Source organism: Schistosoma mansoni, assembly GCF_000237925.1.
Source record: "Schistosoma mansoni, WGS project CABG00000000 data, supercontig 0136, strain Puerto Rico, whole genome shotgun sequence".
Classification (NCBI taxonomy): Eukaryota; Metazoa; Platyhelminthes; class Trematoda; order Strigeidida; family Schistosomatidae; genus Schistosoma; species Schistosoma mansoni.
Genome location: NW_017386039.1, coordinates 659,881 through 678,109, shown reverse-complemented (window position 1 = coordinate 678,109; position 18,229 = coordinate 659,881). Strand labels below are relative to the sequence as shown.

Below are 18,229 nucleotides of genomic sequence, written 5' to 3'. Positions count from 1 at the left end.
ACAGATTTAAGGTCAATAAGAACCAATCAACATCGGGGTGCACAGGACAAGCTGTGAATCACATGTGGAGAAATTCAAACACTTCACTTCTACCCGAAGTTTGTGCTGATGATGTCGTTCAGAAGGACGATGAAAGCTCCACGACCACACCATCCAGCTCAGAGAACAAACCTACATCAAAATCACGCACCAGAGCTACGAATCTTCTCCACCATCTCAAAATTATACGATTACAATTTATTTTTCTGTGCTTTATCGATCATATTTTTTCTGTGTTTGAATACTGCTGTTTATTGACAGTTGAACTATCCTGGTTCTAAAGATAACGCAAACAACAGCTTGGTGTTTTACTCAGTGTTAAAACCATCTTCAACACCAAATGTCTTGTTTCTACGAGACCCAGTAGAGTTTTTTTTACATGTTTATGGTGAAAGGGTACTTAATTTAAGTAACCTTATGATAAGAAGTATAAAAGGAGGTTTACGTATAGACCTACATTTCTCTTTAAAAGATTTAATTGCAGTAAGCCAGTGAAGTCACTCGTCAGACGTCGTTAATTGGGAATAGGTTTTCTGACAAGGCGTACCGTGCTTGCCTTATTAGCTTATTTTCCTTTTTTTAATTTATTTCAGTTATGTGTTAGGGTTCCTAAAGGTACCTTTTAGGACTAGCATAATTTGTTCCACTCCTTTACAAAAGCTTCAGAAGCCTACTGACAAACTGTAATTATGTAGTTCATTGCTAGTCTTTTTTACCTGATTTTTTAATCGTTAACACATTTCCTATAGTGGTTTATAAGATTCAAGAGATGTTCTCGTTTATTTTGGATTCTTAACTTAGCACCACCGAGAAATGACCAACAATATTATGATTTGTATCATTTACTAAGATTATAGCCAGTAATTTTATGACATTCAACAAGCCGTCTACCTGTTTGTCTAAGAAAATTCTGAATGAATGGAAAACACCTTAGGGTCACGCAAACAGGATTGTGGTTCAGCAACGAGATATCTTCGGTGACTTAATTCTCAAGCCTGTACAATTGCGTACATTGGTAAATATATAAATATTGAAGATGGCAACAATGATAAACATCCCAAATTGTCACTCATGCTTAGAGGTTGAATCAAAAGACGAATTAAGGGTTTTATAAAACTATGTCAAATAATTAGCTGTGAAGTTGGAATGCGTAGTATGGTGAGCCAAATTTTAAAAATGAGTTATGTGCTAGATGAACATAAAAACCAGAATAAATTCGTTTAGTGTTAGCGGGATGTAGATTGGATTGAAGCTCACTCCGTGCATGATTATGTTGGGCCCCGCTGATTGGTTATTTCTTATTTGATCAGCAATAGTGCATACTTGGAGAAGATTCTTGTTATAATTGTGTTTTTGCTACTATATAAACGACCCAGCTATTCCTATTGCTTAGTATTCTTATACGATGACACTCGACAAGATCCCCAAATCAGAACACGTTGAACAGGAATGAAATTGTATTCAAAATAATAATAATAAGTGAACAGCAATCAGCAATCAATAGTTTAGATATCGTTCATATATTTATAGTATAAGCATAAGAAGCTTATAGATTTTTCTGCAATAATATGCCCGGGCCGATCGGTTTAAAATTAACCAGTCAGCGCGCAGCAACACCATCATGCATAAAACATGCTTAATCCAATCTATATCCCACTAACACCTCCCCCTTGAGCAGATTCGTAGGATCTGGTGTTAGGGTCCAACTGCGACCACTTTACTGGTTTGCGCTTCCGGTCAGTCCATCTTCTAGGTAATAAGGACGTTGTATCATCCTTCGTTTGCACCTTGACTGTCCTGTCTGTTTCAGGTGTTTTGATCTCAAAGGTGTCTAGCAGAACATCAAGAGGTAATCTATGCTGTGTTTCGTTGTTGGAGATCGAGGTTGATTTCAGTTGGTTAGCATGACGCACCCAAACTTCTGAGCCAACTGACACCTCATAAACCAAATTCCCTTTCTTTCTCACGATCCGACCAGCTGTCCACGTAGGATGTTTACCACGATAGTCCATAGCAAGTACTTTTTGACTCACCGTGAACAATCGTCTTTGTGCCCCATGGTGTCGATTGAACTGCTTCTCCATCGGTAAGTTTCGTTGGGGTTCACGAGCTGGCGTCGGACGGATGACATCGAAATGTGTCCTTATTTTTCTGGAAAGTAACGCTTCCGCTGGAGAGACCCCATTTGTTGTTTGAGGGTTCGGTGTAGAACGGTAGATAAACAGGAACCTCTCTAAGATCTCGTCGGTGGTACCCTCCCCTCTTGATTTTTTTAGGGCGTTTTTGAACGTACCAACAAAGCGTTCCACCTGACCATTCGATTGCGGATGGAATGGAGGTGTTCGGATGTGCCTGATTCCGTTCTGCCGACAAAATTCTGAAAAGTCTTTTCTGACTTCATCTGACGACACTGGAGTGTTTCGAATTGTCGCTGCTGCTACACTCCGTATTTCTGGAACCTTTTTACCTGTCTTTTTTGCATATGAGGTGGTGTCTAATGATGGACACGACACGTTACACACGCTGTTAATGGGTATATCCATTAATCCAAGCTTTTCTAGTATATCTAGACCAAGTAGATCAAGGTTTGGTCGTTCTGTTAGACAGCATACTCCTTTACAGCTATTTCCATTGAAGGAAAATTCACATTGTAATTCACCAACTAGCTTCAGTACACCTCCAGATACGTTTTTAGCCGTTTTCTTGGATGGCTTCATTGGCGGTTTTCCCAGCAAGTTATAAGTCTCTCTAGACACTAGAGTAATATCGGATGCTGTGTCAATTTGAAGACGAACCGCTATACCATTAATCTGGATCGTAACATACTTTCTCCGAATGTCATAGTCTGTTTGAAAGGCTGCTACCAGAGAAAGTGATTTAGATTCGGCTGACTTTATGTGTCGAGGACGTTTGTGCTTCTGCTTAGGCTGGGACGTACGATTTGGAGGACAATGACCTTCTTTATGCCCACGTTTGTTACACATCTGACATTTATGTTTCTTGAATGGGCAGAATCGTACATAATGCCAATCACCACATAACCAACATGCAGTCGTTGGTTTGCTACCACTTGTTTTCGGTTCCTGAACTTTTAACCTCGTAATAGCATTGACACTACTGCAGGTTAAATTAGGATTTACCTGTTCAATCAACTGATTGTCGTGTCTGATGTTCTGTAGCCGCTTACACTCATCTGTTAACGTTCTGAGTGTGATGTTAGGATCTTGATCCAAACGAGTTAGAAGTCTGGTTCTAATCTCAGCATCTTGTGGTGACTGGAGAGCTTTGATGAATATAAGGCATTTAAATTGATCTTCTGTCAACGAGCGTAACTTGAACTTTTCACATTCTCTGTTGACGATGTCTGCTAGAACACCATATTCATCGGCTTCTCGTTTCACCAAATTAAGACACTGGTAACGAATACTAAACAATGAGGAAGATTCACCGAATATTTCTGACAGCTGAGATACTGTCTCCTCGAAACTGAGCTCTCGAGGTAACTTTGGTAATATATGATCAGCATAGCGTGCATGTTCATGACTTCCCAACTTGCGCATCAACAGTCGAGTCTTCCATGCGTCGTCTTGATTACAGAACTCTATTCTAAATGTGTCTTCCCAACGCTTGAACCACGTGAGAAATGTATTGCCACATTCGGGGTCATAATAGAATTCTGGGATGCTGCTGGCAACTGCATCACAAGAAGAAGTACTTGTAGTAGCATGTGAACTCGAGTAGTGTATGTTAAGCTGTTGCGTCAAAGTTTCTAACAGGCGCATTTGTGCGTCAAGTTGTGCTTGCTGTTGCTGTAGTATTCGGCTGAGCTGGTCATCTGATATAGGCATATTGAATGAATTTTCCTTTTTCCTCGTCGCCACTGTTATAATTGTGTTTTTGCTACTATATAAACGACCCAGCTATTCCTATTGCTTAGTATTCTTATACGATGACACTCGACAAGATCCCCAAATCAGAACACGTTGAACAGGAATGAAATTGTATTCAAAATAATAATAATAAGTGAACAGCAATCAGCAATCAATAGTTTAGATATCGTTCATATATTTATAGTATAAGCATAAGAAGCTTATAGATTTTTCTGCAATAATATGCCCGGGCCGATCGGTTTAAAATTAACCAGTCAGCGCGCAGCAACACCATCATGCATAAAACATGCTTAATCCAATCTATATCCCACTAACAACTCTAAACTATAAATATACCAACTTTTCCCCTATCGTGATTCCTAGAGTGAGCGAATAAAATATGAATGGTAAGAGACAAGTAGATCTATGTGTTTACCACATGGCAATGAGTGGCAGCATTTTGTCCCACAAATGCATGTAAAACGCTTTTTTTGGTTCCTCCGGACCAGACTACAGAGAAACGGATCGATAACGTATGCATCAATAAAAAATTCAGAACCGGTAACGTAGCTTCAGATAATCATCTTGTAGTGGCCAAGCTAAAGAAGAGTCTAATACTCTCAGTATTAACTCCCAAGTTTTAAAAGATCTACTGGGAAAGGAATTAACGGAGCAAAACTTCGATATGCATGAAGGTGCTAGGGCCCAGAAACAACCAGAACAGTAAACCAATTTATATAGACTAAGCAAGATTCAGAAAGGGAAAAATAAAAAGACAGTAGTCAATGGCAACCGAACAACGGCAGAGAAAGCCAAGACAAGCTGAATGCACAGAGGCAATTAAACAATTGAGGGAGAACATTTGAAATGTCAGTCAGTCACAACGTAGAACTTCGTACGTACGTACATCAGTTCGAGTTGCCATACTACATTAGCACTGAGATGCAGTTGTCAATCCAAATCCCACATTGGTGGAGGTAGTAAGAGTATTAGCAGTAATCCGAAAGATTAGGGTTTGAAGATGTTATTCAAGGAGTATAATCCAGTGAAATAAATTTGGAAAGAGAAAAAAGGAAGGGACATGAAGAAATCGGTAGATTAGAGTTTGGGAGAACACAAAGAGTGGATGCACCTTCGCCATTGCAAACGATTTTGAGCCATGTCATTCAAGGTCTCTAACCATCGGTAGTTATCATCTTGCGGATCCCAACCTGGTAGTCTACACCTACCAACATGTCTCAGTTCACTTGTCAGTGACTTCATGAATTTGTGCCACATTTTCCTCCGGCCACCCCTAGCTTTCTTCCAACCTACTCCTACACCATAAAACATTACACGTCGGGACAGACGGCGGTTGGGCATACCTAACACGTGTCCCAGCCATCTCAACTGATTAAGCTTCACTACTTCATCAATCGATTTGCCATCCTTACCTAATACCCGTTTCCTAACAACTGCATTACTTACTCGGTGGTCCAAGGATATACGAGCAATGCTTCGAAGAAACCTACGATCGAATACTAGTAGCCTACGAATATCCGCTACTCTTACCGGCCATGTTTCACTGTCATAAAGTAGGATTTAACGAACTGCTGCTTTGTAAACCCGTGGTTTGGTTGCTAGACGGATATCTCGCCTACACCATAAATGATGCAAGTTAGCAAAAGCTAGACGAGTCTTCTGTATCCGTGCTAAGATTTCGTCACGCACCAGACCACAAGTGCTGATGAGACTCCCGAAATAAGTGAAGCAGTCAACACGCTCAACTACTTCACTCCCTATCATTAGTTCAGGTGCGAATGCAACCCAATCCTGAAGTAACATTTTGCATTTCGAGGGGGAGAATCACATCCCGAACATGCCTGCATTGTTGCTTACTGTGATCAGAAGACTATATTTTGTCAGCGTCTTCATCAAATAGAACTACGTTATCTGCGTATTCTAAGTCAACAAATGAGTCTCCTCGTAGAAGTTCAACCCCTCTAAATTAGGATGTATTTATTTATTTATTTAAACACATAAATATTGGTACAAGGAAGCACCAGATACATATGGGCCATGCAAATCTCATTCGATTTGCTTGAGGGCTGTGATACTGCCCAGGTGCCCAAACTGAAGCAGGTTGAGGAAAGTGTTATTTCTAAAAGCACGTCTACGATAAAGTTAAACAAGAATGGAGAGAGTGGACAGCCCTGATGAACACCACTTGAGGTAATCGATTCTGATAACAGTTTGCCATAAGCTCTAACTCGGCCAGTTGTGTTCGAGTAGAGAGCCTTTATAAGGTTGCTGTACTGAAAAGATTTCCTGTAGCTTTTTCAACCTCGTAGAGAGTTGGAGGACTTACATTAACTTGCCATTCAGGTCGACTGGGGATCGTGGGAAACCGAAGTGTGGCTGAAGGCCAGTTGAACTGATTCCCAAAGTGTTCTGCCCATCGATCCAATCTTCTGGCTTGAGAGTGAATAATATATTCATCGTTTTCCAAGATAGTTTCGCTGACAGTTGGGTTCCTAATACCGGTTTATTTAAAACGTTTGAACAGTTGTCTGCTGTTGCCTATTGCCGCTGTTTTTTCCATCTCGTGCTTTCGTTACCCACCACTGTTCGCGATCATTGCGTAGGCTTTTTGTTAGCCTGCGCCTGAGCTGACTCCCCTCTTCGTCATGTTCAGAGCCAGATGGGATGGGTTTTCGAGCATCTATCAGTGCGGTAGATGCTTCTGAGATCCAGTGTTTCTCCTTAACCTTATAGTTTACCGTACTAGCAGATATCACTGCTGTTTCTACAGCTTTTCGGATGTCATTCCACGCTGCCTCGGGGTGGGCACAACTTACATGGCTGCCTAACTGTTTTTCTAGTTGTTCCTGAAATATATTCTTAGCTTGTCTATCATTAAGTAGAACCCTAAGAGGTTTCCCTGCAGTGTCTTTCCTACGTCCAGTAAGACGCAGACAAATACGTGCTCGCACTAGAGCATGATCTGAATCTAAACATGTGCTCCAGAATGAGCGACAGTCTTCTATCGAGCTCCTCCTTTGTTGGCTGATAGCGATGTGATCTAGTCGGGTTCAACATTGGGACGAATTTGGGGGTCGCCATGTCAAAAAATATTTTTTCATTGTGCTTAAAGTTGGTATTTGAAAGAAACAGGCGGTTATCTGAGCATAACTGCAACAGACGGTCGCCATTATCTGTTCTTTGAGCCACGACACCATAAGATCCACCCAGGTGTCTTTCCCTTTCACTTAGTTTACCTACTTGAGCATTAAAGTCACCAACCACTATTACTACATCAGAGCACCTAGCTTTTCGGAGAAGGTCGGAAAGCCTTCTGTAAAACTCATTTTTTACATCATCTGAGCTGCAGTCAGTGGGAGAGTAGGCAGAGACGACGAAAAGGCAACAGCGAATGTCCCTATCTATCCGAGTCTTTACTGTTCCGTTTAGTCGGACAAGACACAAACGACTGTCTACTGAGATCCAGTCTAAAAGAGCTAGTTCTGCCCTAGGACTTAATGCTATACCTACGCCAGCGAGGCCACGGGGAGCAGCATCAAGGCTCCCAGATACACGAAGTGTGAATCGGGTTGGTTCGTCATTATGATATAGAGGGGTCAAATGAACAACGCTACTCGGATCTTGTATGCGCGTTTCGGAGACGCAGCACACATCGATGGTGCGAGATCCTAAATTCCTAGCTAAGGAAGCCTGTTGTCCTATTTGGCACAATGTTCGGATGTTAAAGGCTCCTACATGTAGTTTAGAGCAAGGTTTTAGGAGAACGAGAATAACGTTCCGTGTGCTCGAATCGTTTGCCCTAGCGGTGCGAGGTGATAAAGGGGCGTGAGAAGGGTTAGTCGTGGAGATAAGAGGGTTATTAGGAGGTGTAGGAAGGATTTTAATGTGACCAACTTGATTTCCTGTGCTGTTACGGGTATGAGGGCTAATATCACTTACCGGCTGCCCACACCGTGGAGGGTATTTCTTGAGGGACCTGAAAAGGAAGTTGGATTAATATTGGTCTTAACGTTCTGCGAGCGTGACTGCAGAGTCCAAGGGACAACTGCTTGAGGCCTTTCACGCACGGCCTTTTTGTGGGGGGTTTTTGACGTGTTAGCTCCGTTCTTCAAAGGTTCTTACCGCCGGAGACGGAAATCTGTGAGGTAAGGTGAGACGTGACATATTTAGAGTCGACCGTTTCTAACCCCTTGCTTCCTTGTGAGAAGGCAGTATCGCTGCAAATGCTGGTTGTCTGAGGAAAACACCTTACACCTTGCTGTCACACCCCTCTACAGTCAGCAGTACGACTTCGCCCTCAGACATTGGGTTGCTGCTTTTAGTCTTACCGTTCTCCAATCGACCTGCCTGGCATGGTTGAACCTAAAAGAACATATGTTCCAGCCAATATAGTTCGGTTGGGCCATCACAATAAGCAAGTCCGACCACCACGTCAAGGTAGCAGCTACGGTCGAAATGAGGAGCGAAAATATGCAAAAGACCTTGGAACTACAACGAGGAAAGCTGAAAAAGAAGGGAATGTGATGAAACTATGCGGTACAACCAAGAATCTTACAGAGAAATATCAAAAACTACTTCCACCATTCAGGAACAAACAAGGAAGTTTAATCATGGAGGCTCAAAAGCAAAGGATCAAGTGGACATAGCACTCTGAAGGAGCTCTTGGATAGACTAGCGCCGCTTAGCCTACCGAAAATCGAAACAACATACGCCCCTTAGGTTATAGCCCACGTACAATGGAAATCAGCAGAACCATCAGAAAAATCAAGAATAGCATCACAAAAAGAACTTAAAAGCATAACAGCTAAGGCACTGAAAACGAATACGGCGGTAACTGGAAAGGTTTTCCACGTTCCATTTAAAGAAATTTCGGAAGAATAACACGTATCAGCAGACTGAAAAAAGGGATACATTATCAAGATGCAGAAAAATAGATCATATGAAGTATTAAAACTACAGTTGAGTCATGCTACTTGAATAAAGAACGAAAAATCATAACCGAATAACGTAAATTCACTTGTTTCCTGAATGCTCCTCAACTGCTTACAACCAAAAAAAAATAATCATCATTCGAACGAAATAATTGTATATAATTTGTATCAGAAGCCTATTGAATCGAGTTTAACGTGTGAATACAAAATGACAAGAGACAGTAGCTGTCGAAGAATTAAAATTGTTCGGATGTTTGATTATTTTTTGGTTAAGTATAGGAATATCTTAGAAAAGAGAATTTTTTCTCGAAATCGAGAATATATGCCACAGATGACGTAATACTTTTAAAAAATATAGACTAACCCAGTAAAACTCAGAAGTGAAAAATAAAATAATAGAAATTATGACTAAGGTCATCGGAAATATTTTACGTAATAATCTTGCGGAAACAAGGTCATCAAAGCCTAAATGGGAATTGATAAGTGAACCTTTGTGGATACATAAATTCGTTTGAAATCTTCTGATCACAACGGCTCCATCAAAGCGAAATAAATATAAAGTTTACTGATTATTTTGAGAGGTTTTGAAATACCGGAATCATGTTCACTCTCGAGCGAATGGCGAGCCATGGCAATCTCGAAAACTTTGTTTAGTTGTACTTTTATGGGATGTGTTCAGAGATGCGGACACTAATCCTTCTTTCTGTTCCCCCGATGTATAAGCCTTGTAACTGGTAAACAAAATTCAAGTTGAAAAAAGGCGGTAAGTTGTCTATATTTGACTATTGCAATAAGCATTTCGTTTAATATAGAGAGATCATCTTGACTGCTGGACATGACCTTTTTAGTATTCCCTTTATTCTAAAAGCAATCCTATCTATTTTTTTGCCTTTGAAGTTGAGTCTTAGGAGACAGGATTTTTCTCAAACATAGTATGTTCCATTTTATTCGTTATGGTATTCTGCCATTTAGTGATAAGTTTCTATGGATAACCGTTATCACGTAAACAATGTCTAACTATGACTAATTCCTCAATATATAGTATCCGTACACGGTTAAATAACTTTTTAACCAAAGCTCTTTTGTAGCTTAATGGACAGAAGCTACTAAGGTATAAGTTTAGCCAACCATGTGTCCTTTCGATAAGTATATCTTTCCAGTTGATGATTTTAATTCTGCTTAATGCTAATATCTATAAAATAAAACATGCCATAGCCTAATTCTATTGTAAGTCTAATGTCAGGGTGTGCTATGCTTAAAAGCTCCAATATATAAGAAGCATATTGATAACCATTGTATCCAACAAGTATATCGTCAACATACTTGACATAAATTATCGTATCAGTAATGGCTGATTTGATCACCGCTTGTTCTCAGTTTATCACGAAAATATTTGCCAGAATTGAGTCCAGAGGACGTCCCACGGATACTGTCAATTTAATAAAATGATATATTGTTGAATTTAAATCGAACGTCTTTAGTGCACATCAGTAGAAGTTGGTCAAGTTCGTCCTTCTGCAAGGGATTTCCTAGCATGTCGGCACATTTTCTAGTTTCTTCTAGTGGAATTGCGGTAAATAATGATATATCAAATGTAACTATCAATTGTAGATGACTGGCTACCATGAAAATTGATATCAGTTATATTTTAAATTCGAGCCAAATTTTTATTAGATTACATGTTCAGTGAATGTGATTGAATAATGATAAATTATGTCGCAAAATTATACACATGGATGTGTAAAGATAGTTTATTCTGTAATTAGGAACTCAATAGTGTTCAATGTTTTTTGCACACGATTGTATCGCACTTACTCAATTCTTTATTTCTTATTTTACTATTAGGATCACACATCGTTGGTTCTGATTCACTGGAGTTAAATAATCATGCTAGTTGTCGCTACCTATGAGTTTTTTTGGTAATCTCTTAAAACAGAAAGTTCTGCCTAGTGGCTCAAGGATCAACTTGAGGACAAAATTTCGTAAGTGGATAATTGCTTTCAAACGTGCCTCACCAAAAACGTCCTCTAAATTATATAATAGCTTAAATCAATCCATGTTCACGCTCGGTAGTTACTAATTCCATTGAATGAAGGGATCTAATTAACGATAATAGTTAGTACGAATTACAATATCATCCACAAAATCATATATCCTGTGCCAAATACTAAAATTTAATACCAACTGTAAATCGCAGTCAATGGTTGGCAAAACCATGAGCTACCTATAACGATATAGGAATGATTCAATTAAAGGTGGTCTAGAAGTATACAATACAAACTGACCGGTAGATTGTCACATGAGTTCTTAAGTAGTTTGAATTTTTCTGTGGGCGATGTAGTGTACACAGTGGGTATCCAGGAGTACAGCCTCCCCAATCCAGAGCTATATTTGAAGCGATACTCATATACAAATAAAAAGCAAAGAAATTAGAATTATTAGGTCGAAATGCGATGAACGGTACTCTCAAGACTGCTTATAAGTGTTATGTAGCGGAACGTTGCGTGGAAGTTGCTACAGTCGACAGCCGAAGAAAAGAGTCCCAGGAGGTCAATTAGCCTGGCTTATTCAGAATACTTTGCAGACCAGAAGAGAAGCGAAATAAGAGTCTAGAACCAACTTCAATAGCAGAACACAACAAGATGCAAATGGATAACTGAAGACTAGGTGTACATATTACGTAAACATCCTGTAATCTCACGAAATAAATATTCTTTCCGCCGATTCCATTTGGTCTTACAGTACCACAAATAACTCACGGAATCCGATTTTATTTTCACTGTATACGATTTGTGTACAAATAGTCTTCATAGTGTCGGCGAGTTATTCGCATTTTATTATTGTGTTCATTACGTCTGATTTTCTTTTTATATTGTGACGTTGCAATATAGTTAAAACACCCGTTTCAATGTCTGCATATATATTCATACTTTGTACTGCTACAATTAGTTTCTATTACTATGAATATTACGGTGCACATTTAATCCATACACTACATAGTAATTAGGTTATTGGTAAGTTTATCTGCAAAACTTTGGCTTTTTTACTTCGCTAGATACTTATTTCAAACAACTGGCAGGAGATTATATTTCATCTGGTCGTGACACTCTACAACTTATTCGTCAAAATCCAGTACGATCTATTCTCTGGACTTCAGTTGTCTTCACTATATCATACATTACCAGCGCCTGTCCCAATAAACAGAGTTATTATGCTTCTCTCGTTGAATCTGCTATTGATTTGTGGGAAGTTCCAGATCTTATACGCAATTCTGAAAGTGCCAGCTACATTCATAGATGTCTTAAATTATTCTCTAAAGAACAGATTAGGTATAATAACCTTGGATTATTTGCAATTATCTGGCGTGATGATCGAACTCAGTCGTGTTATCAGTATGCAGAAATATGCAAGTACACCTATCCTGCGAATGGTGGAGGGAATTTTACAGGTCTCCTTCGTTTATTCTTGTTCGATCGTCCTCAAGAAAATGGTCTGGGACGCATACAGAATATTGTTCAGGACCGCATTTTGGATTTTGGATTCATGGGAAAATGGTGGTTCATGTCACACTACATGGATAACTATGACATCAATCCTGATGAATGGGAAACTCCAAAAATCTTCGAGAAGTTCACCAGGAAAGAGTCCAACTAATAACAGTTTTAAGAGCAGCGCGAAACCAAGTCAGCCTACTTGCTCGTCATCTCATTTCAAACCATTTGAAGATCGAAATTGCAGCGAGCAAAATCTTGAATTATATTTGAATAGTCTTAATAACGTGAGTGATGACTGGGAAGTAATAAATGAAGAAGTTTTGTACGTAGACTGTCAAGGTCTGCTAGAAGATGATATCTTAACCCCATCTAGTGTCATTCGCCTTGTGGATATAGAGTCAAATAAACCTCTTATGCAGGTAAATTGTCAATTCAGTGTTTTTTTTTTAAAAGCTATTGAGTCTTCTAGATGTCCTTTACAAAGCGAGCACTGCCTTTGTCAGAATGTTTTTTGAAGCGAACACGTAAAAATCGTGCATCTACTAAGTTCGTGATCTTTCATAATCAACCTATACTGATACCCATTGTTTCTAAGACACCAATATAGTTAGGTGCGTCATATGAGGAGTTTCATTACAACAATGTTGGTAAGCGTTGTGCTTTAGTTGGATACAAATGCTAACTTTGTGTTTTACAACTTACACCACTCGTGGCACGAAATATGTCGGTCATAAACGGATATATAACATACAAGCGCACTCTATTCGGCTACACAGTTTTGACAAATGCCTAATGAAAGTAAATAGAAGCTATGCGTATTTCAGGACCTTTTTTTGAAGTTTTGTCAAGTACTTAGTCATCGTGAAACTAGTATTTTAAGTTAACTTCTGAAACTACTTAGTGACATGGTTTTCATAACTAGGATGTAAAATTGTTGCTTATTGGATAAATTACTTGTGTTCCAGCGAGTACAAACCTCGTTTCACATCCGTTTGAAAAACTGGGTAGTATTACTAGCCATCTTACAGTATGGTCCAAAACTGAGCTCATTAACCAAAACAAGAGTGATCAATAAAGTTATAATCTCTTCTCCATTGTTCTTGGCTAACATAAACTTTTTCATCATGGCTCTACACTAATATATATATATATATATTAGTGTAGAGCCATGATGAAAAACTAATTGAAAAGAAATTTCTTCGCTCTATTCGTTTCCTTTTTATTTATCAAATGTCAAAATGGGAATTTTCACTTTATTAACCTAAACTTCATTTTTAATTGGTTGTTATGTGTAAAACAAAACCGCTTGTGCATGATTAGCGATTAAAAGTTGGAATGTCAATCAAAATTAGATGAATTTTCCTTCACACAATCAAGTGTAACAACCTCACTATTCAAATTCAGTGCATCGGCATTATGGATGCCTACAGATTATTCTGGTATGGGCTGCTGATTACAAAGTTTATACTAACGTGGCTGAATGCCACGTTTCCTGCTGTAGTAATTATGGTAGAAAGAAAGCTAGGAAGTCATCTGCATACTGAAATAGTAATGGTGTGATTCGTTTACCAGGTGCAGGTAGTTGTATGTACTTTGCTGTGAAATTCATTGTTGCGTAATGGGTAGTGATACTTGCCTACTAGTTTAAACGTGATGGGTTGCCCCAATAAACCATCACTCATTTCGTATTTGGTTCACATAAATCCAGGGATTTCTCAAGAAGTTTTACAACTGTTTAGTATAGAACTGTCAATCTTGACAATTATGTGGTCGGTTGACAGGGTTTATGATTTCTGCTTTCCTTTCTAACAATTCATTTAAGGCTTTTCTCAATATGAAGTTACCAAACCAACTTAGAGTAACATTTTGATGATCAATAGTTGTTCCACTTATATTAATTTCCTTCAAGGTTGGACCAGCGGTCTTTGAAGGACATTACGAAGATACAGTTGGGACATATTTATTCTTTGACAATAACTCCACTCTGAATAACACTCTTCCTATAGAAGGCGCTTCTGTAGCACCACTGCGCAAAATGGACGACCAAACACCACAGCACACCACAAGATATGTCGCTAAATCTTCCAAATCCCTTACATTTCAGCGCATTTTCCTAAAAGCAAAAGAAGGAAATCATTAGCTACTCCTGTTGCGAATGTTAAGTTTATATGGTATTGCAATGTAATTTGTAGTATGATGTTTTGTACATGTTAAGACAAATATATTTTCAAATGAGCACTCAAAGCCTTTTTAACAAAAGTCATTCAGCGACATTTTCACACTTACACCTGTTACTCCTCCTCGAGGAGCACGGCCGCCCACCAGCACTCTCCGTTCGAACCCGTCCTGGTCAATCCTTCCCAGTTACCATTCTTCCTTTTTATGTCTGTTTCCAATTCGAGTCGTGTATTCTTCGGCTTCTCCATTTTCCGCTTCCCCTCATGACTCCAGGTTAGGGCTTGCCTTGTGCTGCAGATTGGTGATTTCCGTGATGTATGTCTTATCCACCTCGAACGACTTATCCTAATATTTTTCTTCAAATCAATTCCGATAAGAAAAGACTCGAACGACAAGGAATGACATCAGAGAAATCTGTCGTATTCTGAAACGCCAATGTAGTATTCGTCTTGACCAAACGCATCCGAAATACTCGAAGGAATACCTTGAGAAAACGACACGTCACTAGAAAAAGATAAACGTCATTAGCACTTACACACGCCTGTCACACCTCGTCGAAGAGCATGGGAAGACCACCAGTGTTCTCCATCCAAATCTTTACTCGGCAAGCCCTTTCATTTGCTTCCAGTAACAATTCATCCTTTTCATGTATGCTTCCAATTCGAGACACAATGTATCATCTGGTCTCCCGCTTTTCCGTTAACACTCAGCATTATAAGATATGGACTGCTTCGTGATGCAGTTCGACGACTTCCGAAAAATATGTCCGATCCACCTCGGACGACTTTTCCTAATTTTTTCTTCAGATGGAAGCTGGTTCGTTCTCTACCACAGTAGGCTGTTGCTGATCGTATCTGCCCAACAAACATTGAGTAACTTGGGTAGAAAATTATTTATAAATACTTGCATTTTCATTATTGTGGTTGTAGTACTCCATGTTTTAGCTTCGTACAGCAGAACTGTCTTGACATTCGTATTGGAGATTGTGACTGTGATATTAGTTGGCAGTTATCTTGAGTTCCACATGTTCTTCAACAGTAGGAATGCTGCCCTTGCTTTGCCAACCCGTACCTTCCTGCCTGCATCAGATCCTCATTCATTGATGATGCTACCCAGATACGCGGGACTTTCCACCTCTTCCAGAGCTTCTTCACCGAGTGTGATTCTGTTGATACACGTTGTGTTGTAGTTGCGGATCTTGTGTTTTCCCTTGTGTATGTCGAGGCCTACTCATGCAGAGGCTGGTGCCACACTAGATGTCTTCATCTGCATTTATTGGTGCGTGTGTGTGCATTGACTTTCTCTGTTCTTATTCGGCTGTTGTTAATTGCTGCCTTCTAGTTCTTCTTTTCTTGAATCCTGCCGAGGCCCAGAACCTCCTGACACGTTGGAGTTAGTGCTCCTTTGATCCCTTTCCAGTTGTCCTCCATCGTAGTTTCTTATTTAAGTAGATCCTGTAAGGCTTCAAACCTGTTGTTGAGAGTTATCTTGAATTCGTTGAGTTTGCTAGTATCTGGAAGGAAGACTGTATTTAACCTTTGTACAGCTGTTTCCTCAGTTGTCTAGTGTTTCTTTAGCTTCAGTTTCGTCTCGGCCACAACCAGGTGGTGATCTGAAGCTATGTCAACTCCTCTTCTTGTTCTCACGTCTTCCATGGACTTTCTGAGTTTTTTATTGACAAAAATATGATCTATCTGGTTCTCCGTGGCGTGATCCGGTAAGACCCACGTAGCTTTGTTTATGCACTTGTGTAAGAGTATTTTGCCGCCTATAACCACTTTGTTGAATGCACATAGGTTTGCAAATGTCTCCCCATTTTTGTTTAACTTCCCCAGTCCATGTCGTTCCATGTTATCGTCATATCCGTTGTTGTCCATTCTGACTTTAGCGTTTAGGTCTCTTATCAGGATGGTGAGATCCTTTCATGAGCACTTCGCTGTGATTGGTTTCCATAGGCAACATGTACTTTGTGTTCGGACGGCTTGATCTGTTACATAAAACGTACTAGACAACCTAACTTTAATGATTTATATCGATAAAAAATAGGGCCAAATGCATAGATTGAAACGGATGGTTCCTTTAGAGCGTCCCTCCTCGGACCTTTGATCCAGAGACTTAATCTGCCGGGAAACGTTAGGAGATGCGGTCCTATGTTGGCTAATGATCAATAGTAGATTCACACCCCATTCGCTCCCTCAGGATCCTAGAGCCCATGCGAATCATTGGTTTTCCAACTCCTAGATATGTTCTCCGTACCCACTAACCCGGTTTAACAGCTGGGCATTAACTTTTCGTCTTCTCAACTTCGTAATCATCCCCGCCACAAGAAGGCGATAGCCATATGAGAACATCTTAAGTAGGAGGAAGGACCCTACCCATCCTCAGTCGTACCAGGGCGTTTGGGGGCGGTCGTCCTAAATGAGACTAGAGTAGAAGAAAATAAACATTTTACTTCTCTTTCCCGAAGTATGCTAATACAAAGAGACTGCTTCATAATTAGTAGTACAAATCACTGGTCATTCACTCACAGTTACCTGAAGCAGTAATCCTGTTTACCCACATCTGAACTTATAAGCAAGAACAATCAAACACCACTTCGTTTAAAGGAGGCTGAGGTCATTTACTCTTTGATTACTTTCCCTTCTAAGTCAACCACAGGCGAAAACGACTCAAATTTCCAAAACTCTGACGATGTGTTCTTTTCAAATTCTAAACATCATTGCGCTGATGGTTGCGGACAGGCGAGTCAGTGTAGGAAATAATGGGCCTTGCTCGTAAAGTCTAATGGATGAGGTGGTCACGTCATTAGAAATCTACAATTCTGGGATAAGGTCCATCATCATACTAGCGGAGATAAGTGCACTAATATCGAAGCAAATCATAATTCTACACTATCTTAGCATGCTTGACTGTCAATGAAGATGAATCGATCAAAGACGAATGTGATGAGTTTGAAGACAGATTCATGTTCGTAACACCACTATATATCCTGTGATCAACACCAAAGCTAGCACATTGCTTTCTGTTAATTAACAGGGAATCCCAAAATCTGTAGAAGCGTGGGAAACACTTCAGGGACTTATTTTTGTAAAAAGGATATGAATCATTTAAGTGTAAAGACCGAAATATATGCAAATGCCATAGCGTCATGTAGTACCGCTCACGAAAAACCGTTGGTGCATGGAAGCCCTACTTGCGCGGATCAGATGTTTTCGTGCCATAAACAATGAACAGAGGGTGGTGTTGAAAATCCTCCGATACCGTTGCACAAAAATCCACATTTACAGTCTCAACCAGATCTGACAAAAGCTGAGACATTATCAAATTATCTTAGCAAAGTCTATTCTACCCTCCCTTTCGAAATGCATATGGTAGCCGTACTTGTCGGAAACGATTGTTTTAGTAAGTTAAATGGAGAACAAAATATGGTGATTGTATTTCTCCATTACTGTTACACGAAAATCCAGATTTACTGGCTGAATCAGATCTGGCATTAGCTGAAACTTTATCAAATTATCTTAGCGAAGTCTACTCTAGGTGTGTTGTTTAAAACACTTGTCTTAATCATACCGAGGTACCAGCCATAGGACCAGTACATGTGACGGGAAACTGTTCTTTAGTTGATCACCAACCTCAAACCAAGTAAGGTACCAGGCCCTGGTGGGTACATCTACGGTTGCTGTCATCTCTCGCGGAT

General features: G+C 39.7%; 2 protein-coding genes across 2 annotated transcripts in view; both read left to right on the top strand.

Moving 5' to 3' along the window:
- The window catches only part of Smp_158040 (hypothetical protein), a gene marked incomplete at its 5' end in the record, with an annotated part of 35,350 nt that extends 22,744 nt beyond the window's left edge, over positions 1–12,606 (top strand). The window contains one exon of the mRNA XM_018789364.1: positions 11,916–12,606. Coding sequence (XP_018646487.1) covers positions 11,916–12,514 — 599 coding nt within the window. The 3' untranslated portion in view covers positions 12,515–12,606. The remainder of the gene's footprint in view (positions 1–11,915) is intronic.
- Positions 12,607–14,263: 1,657 nt separating this feature from the next.
- Smp_158080 (hypothetical protein) lies at positions 14,264–14,494 on the top strand (the record flags this gene model as incomplete). The annotated part of the gene is made up of 1 exon (XM_018789353.1): positions 14,264–14,494. A coding segment is annotated over one exon (231 nt), but the record flags the coding sequence as incomplete, so codon positions are not given.
- Between the last annotated feature and the right edge of the window lie 3,735 nt (positions 14,495–18,229).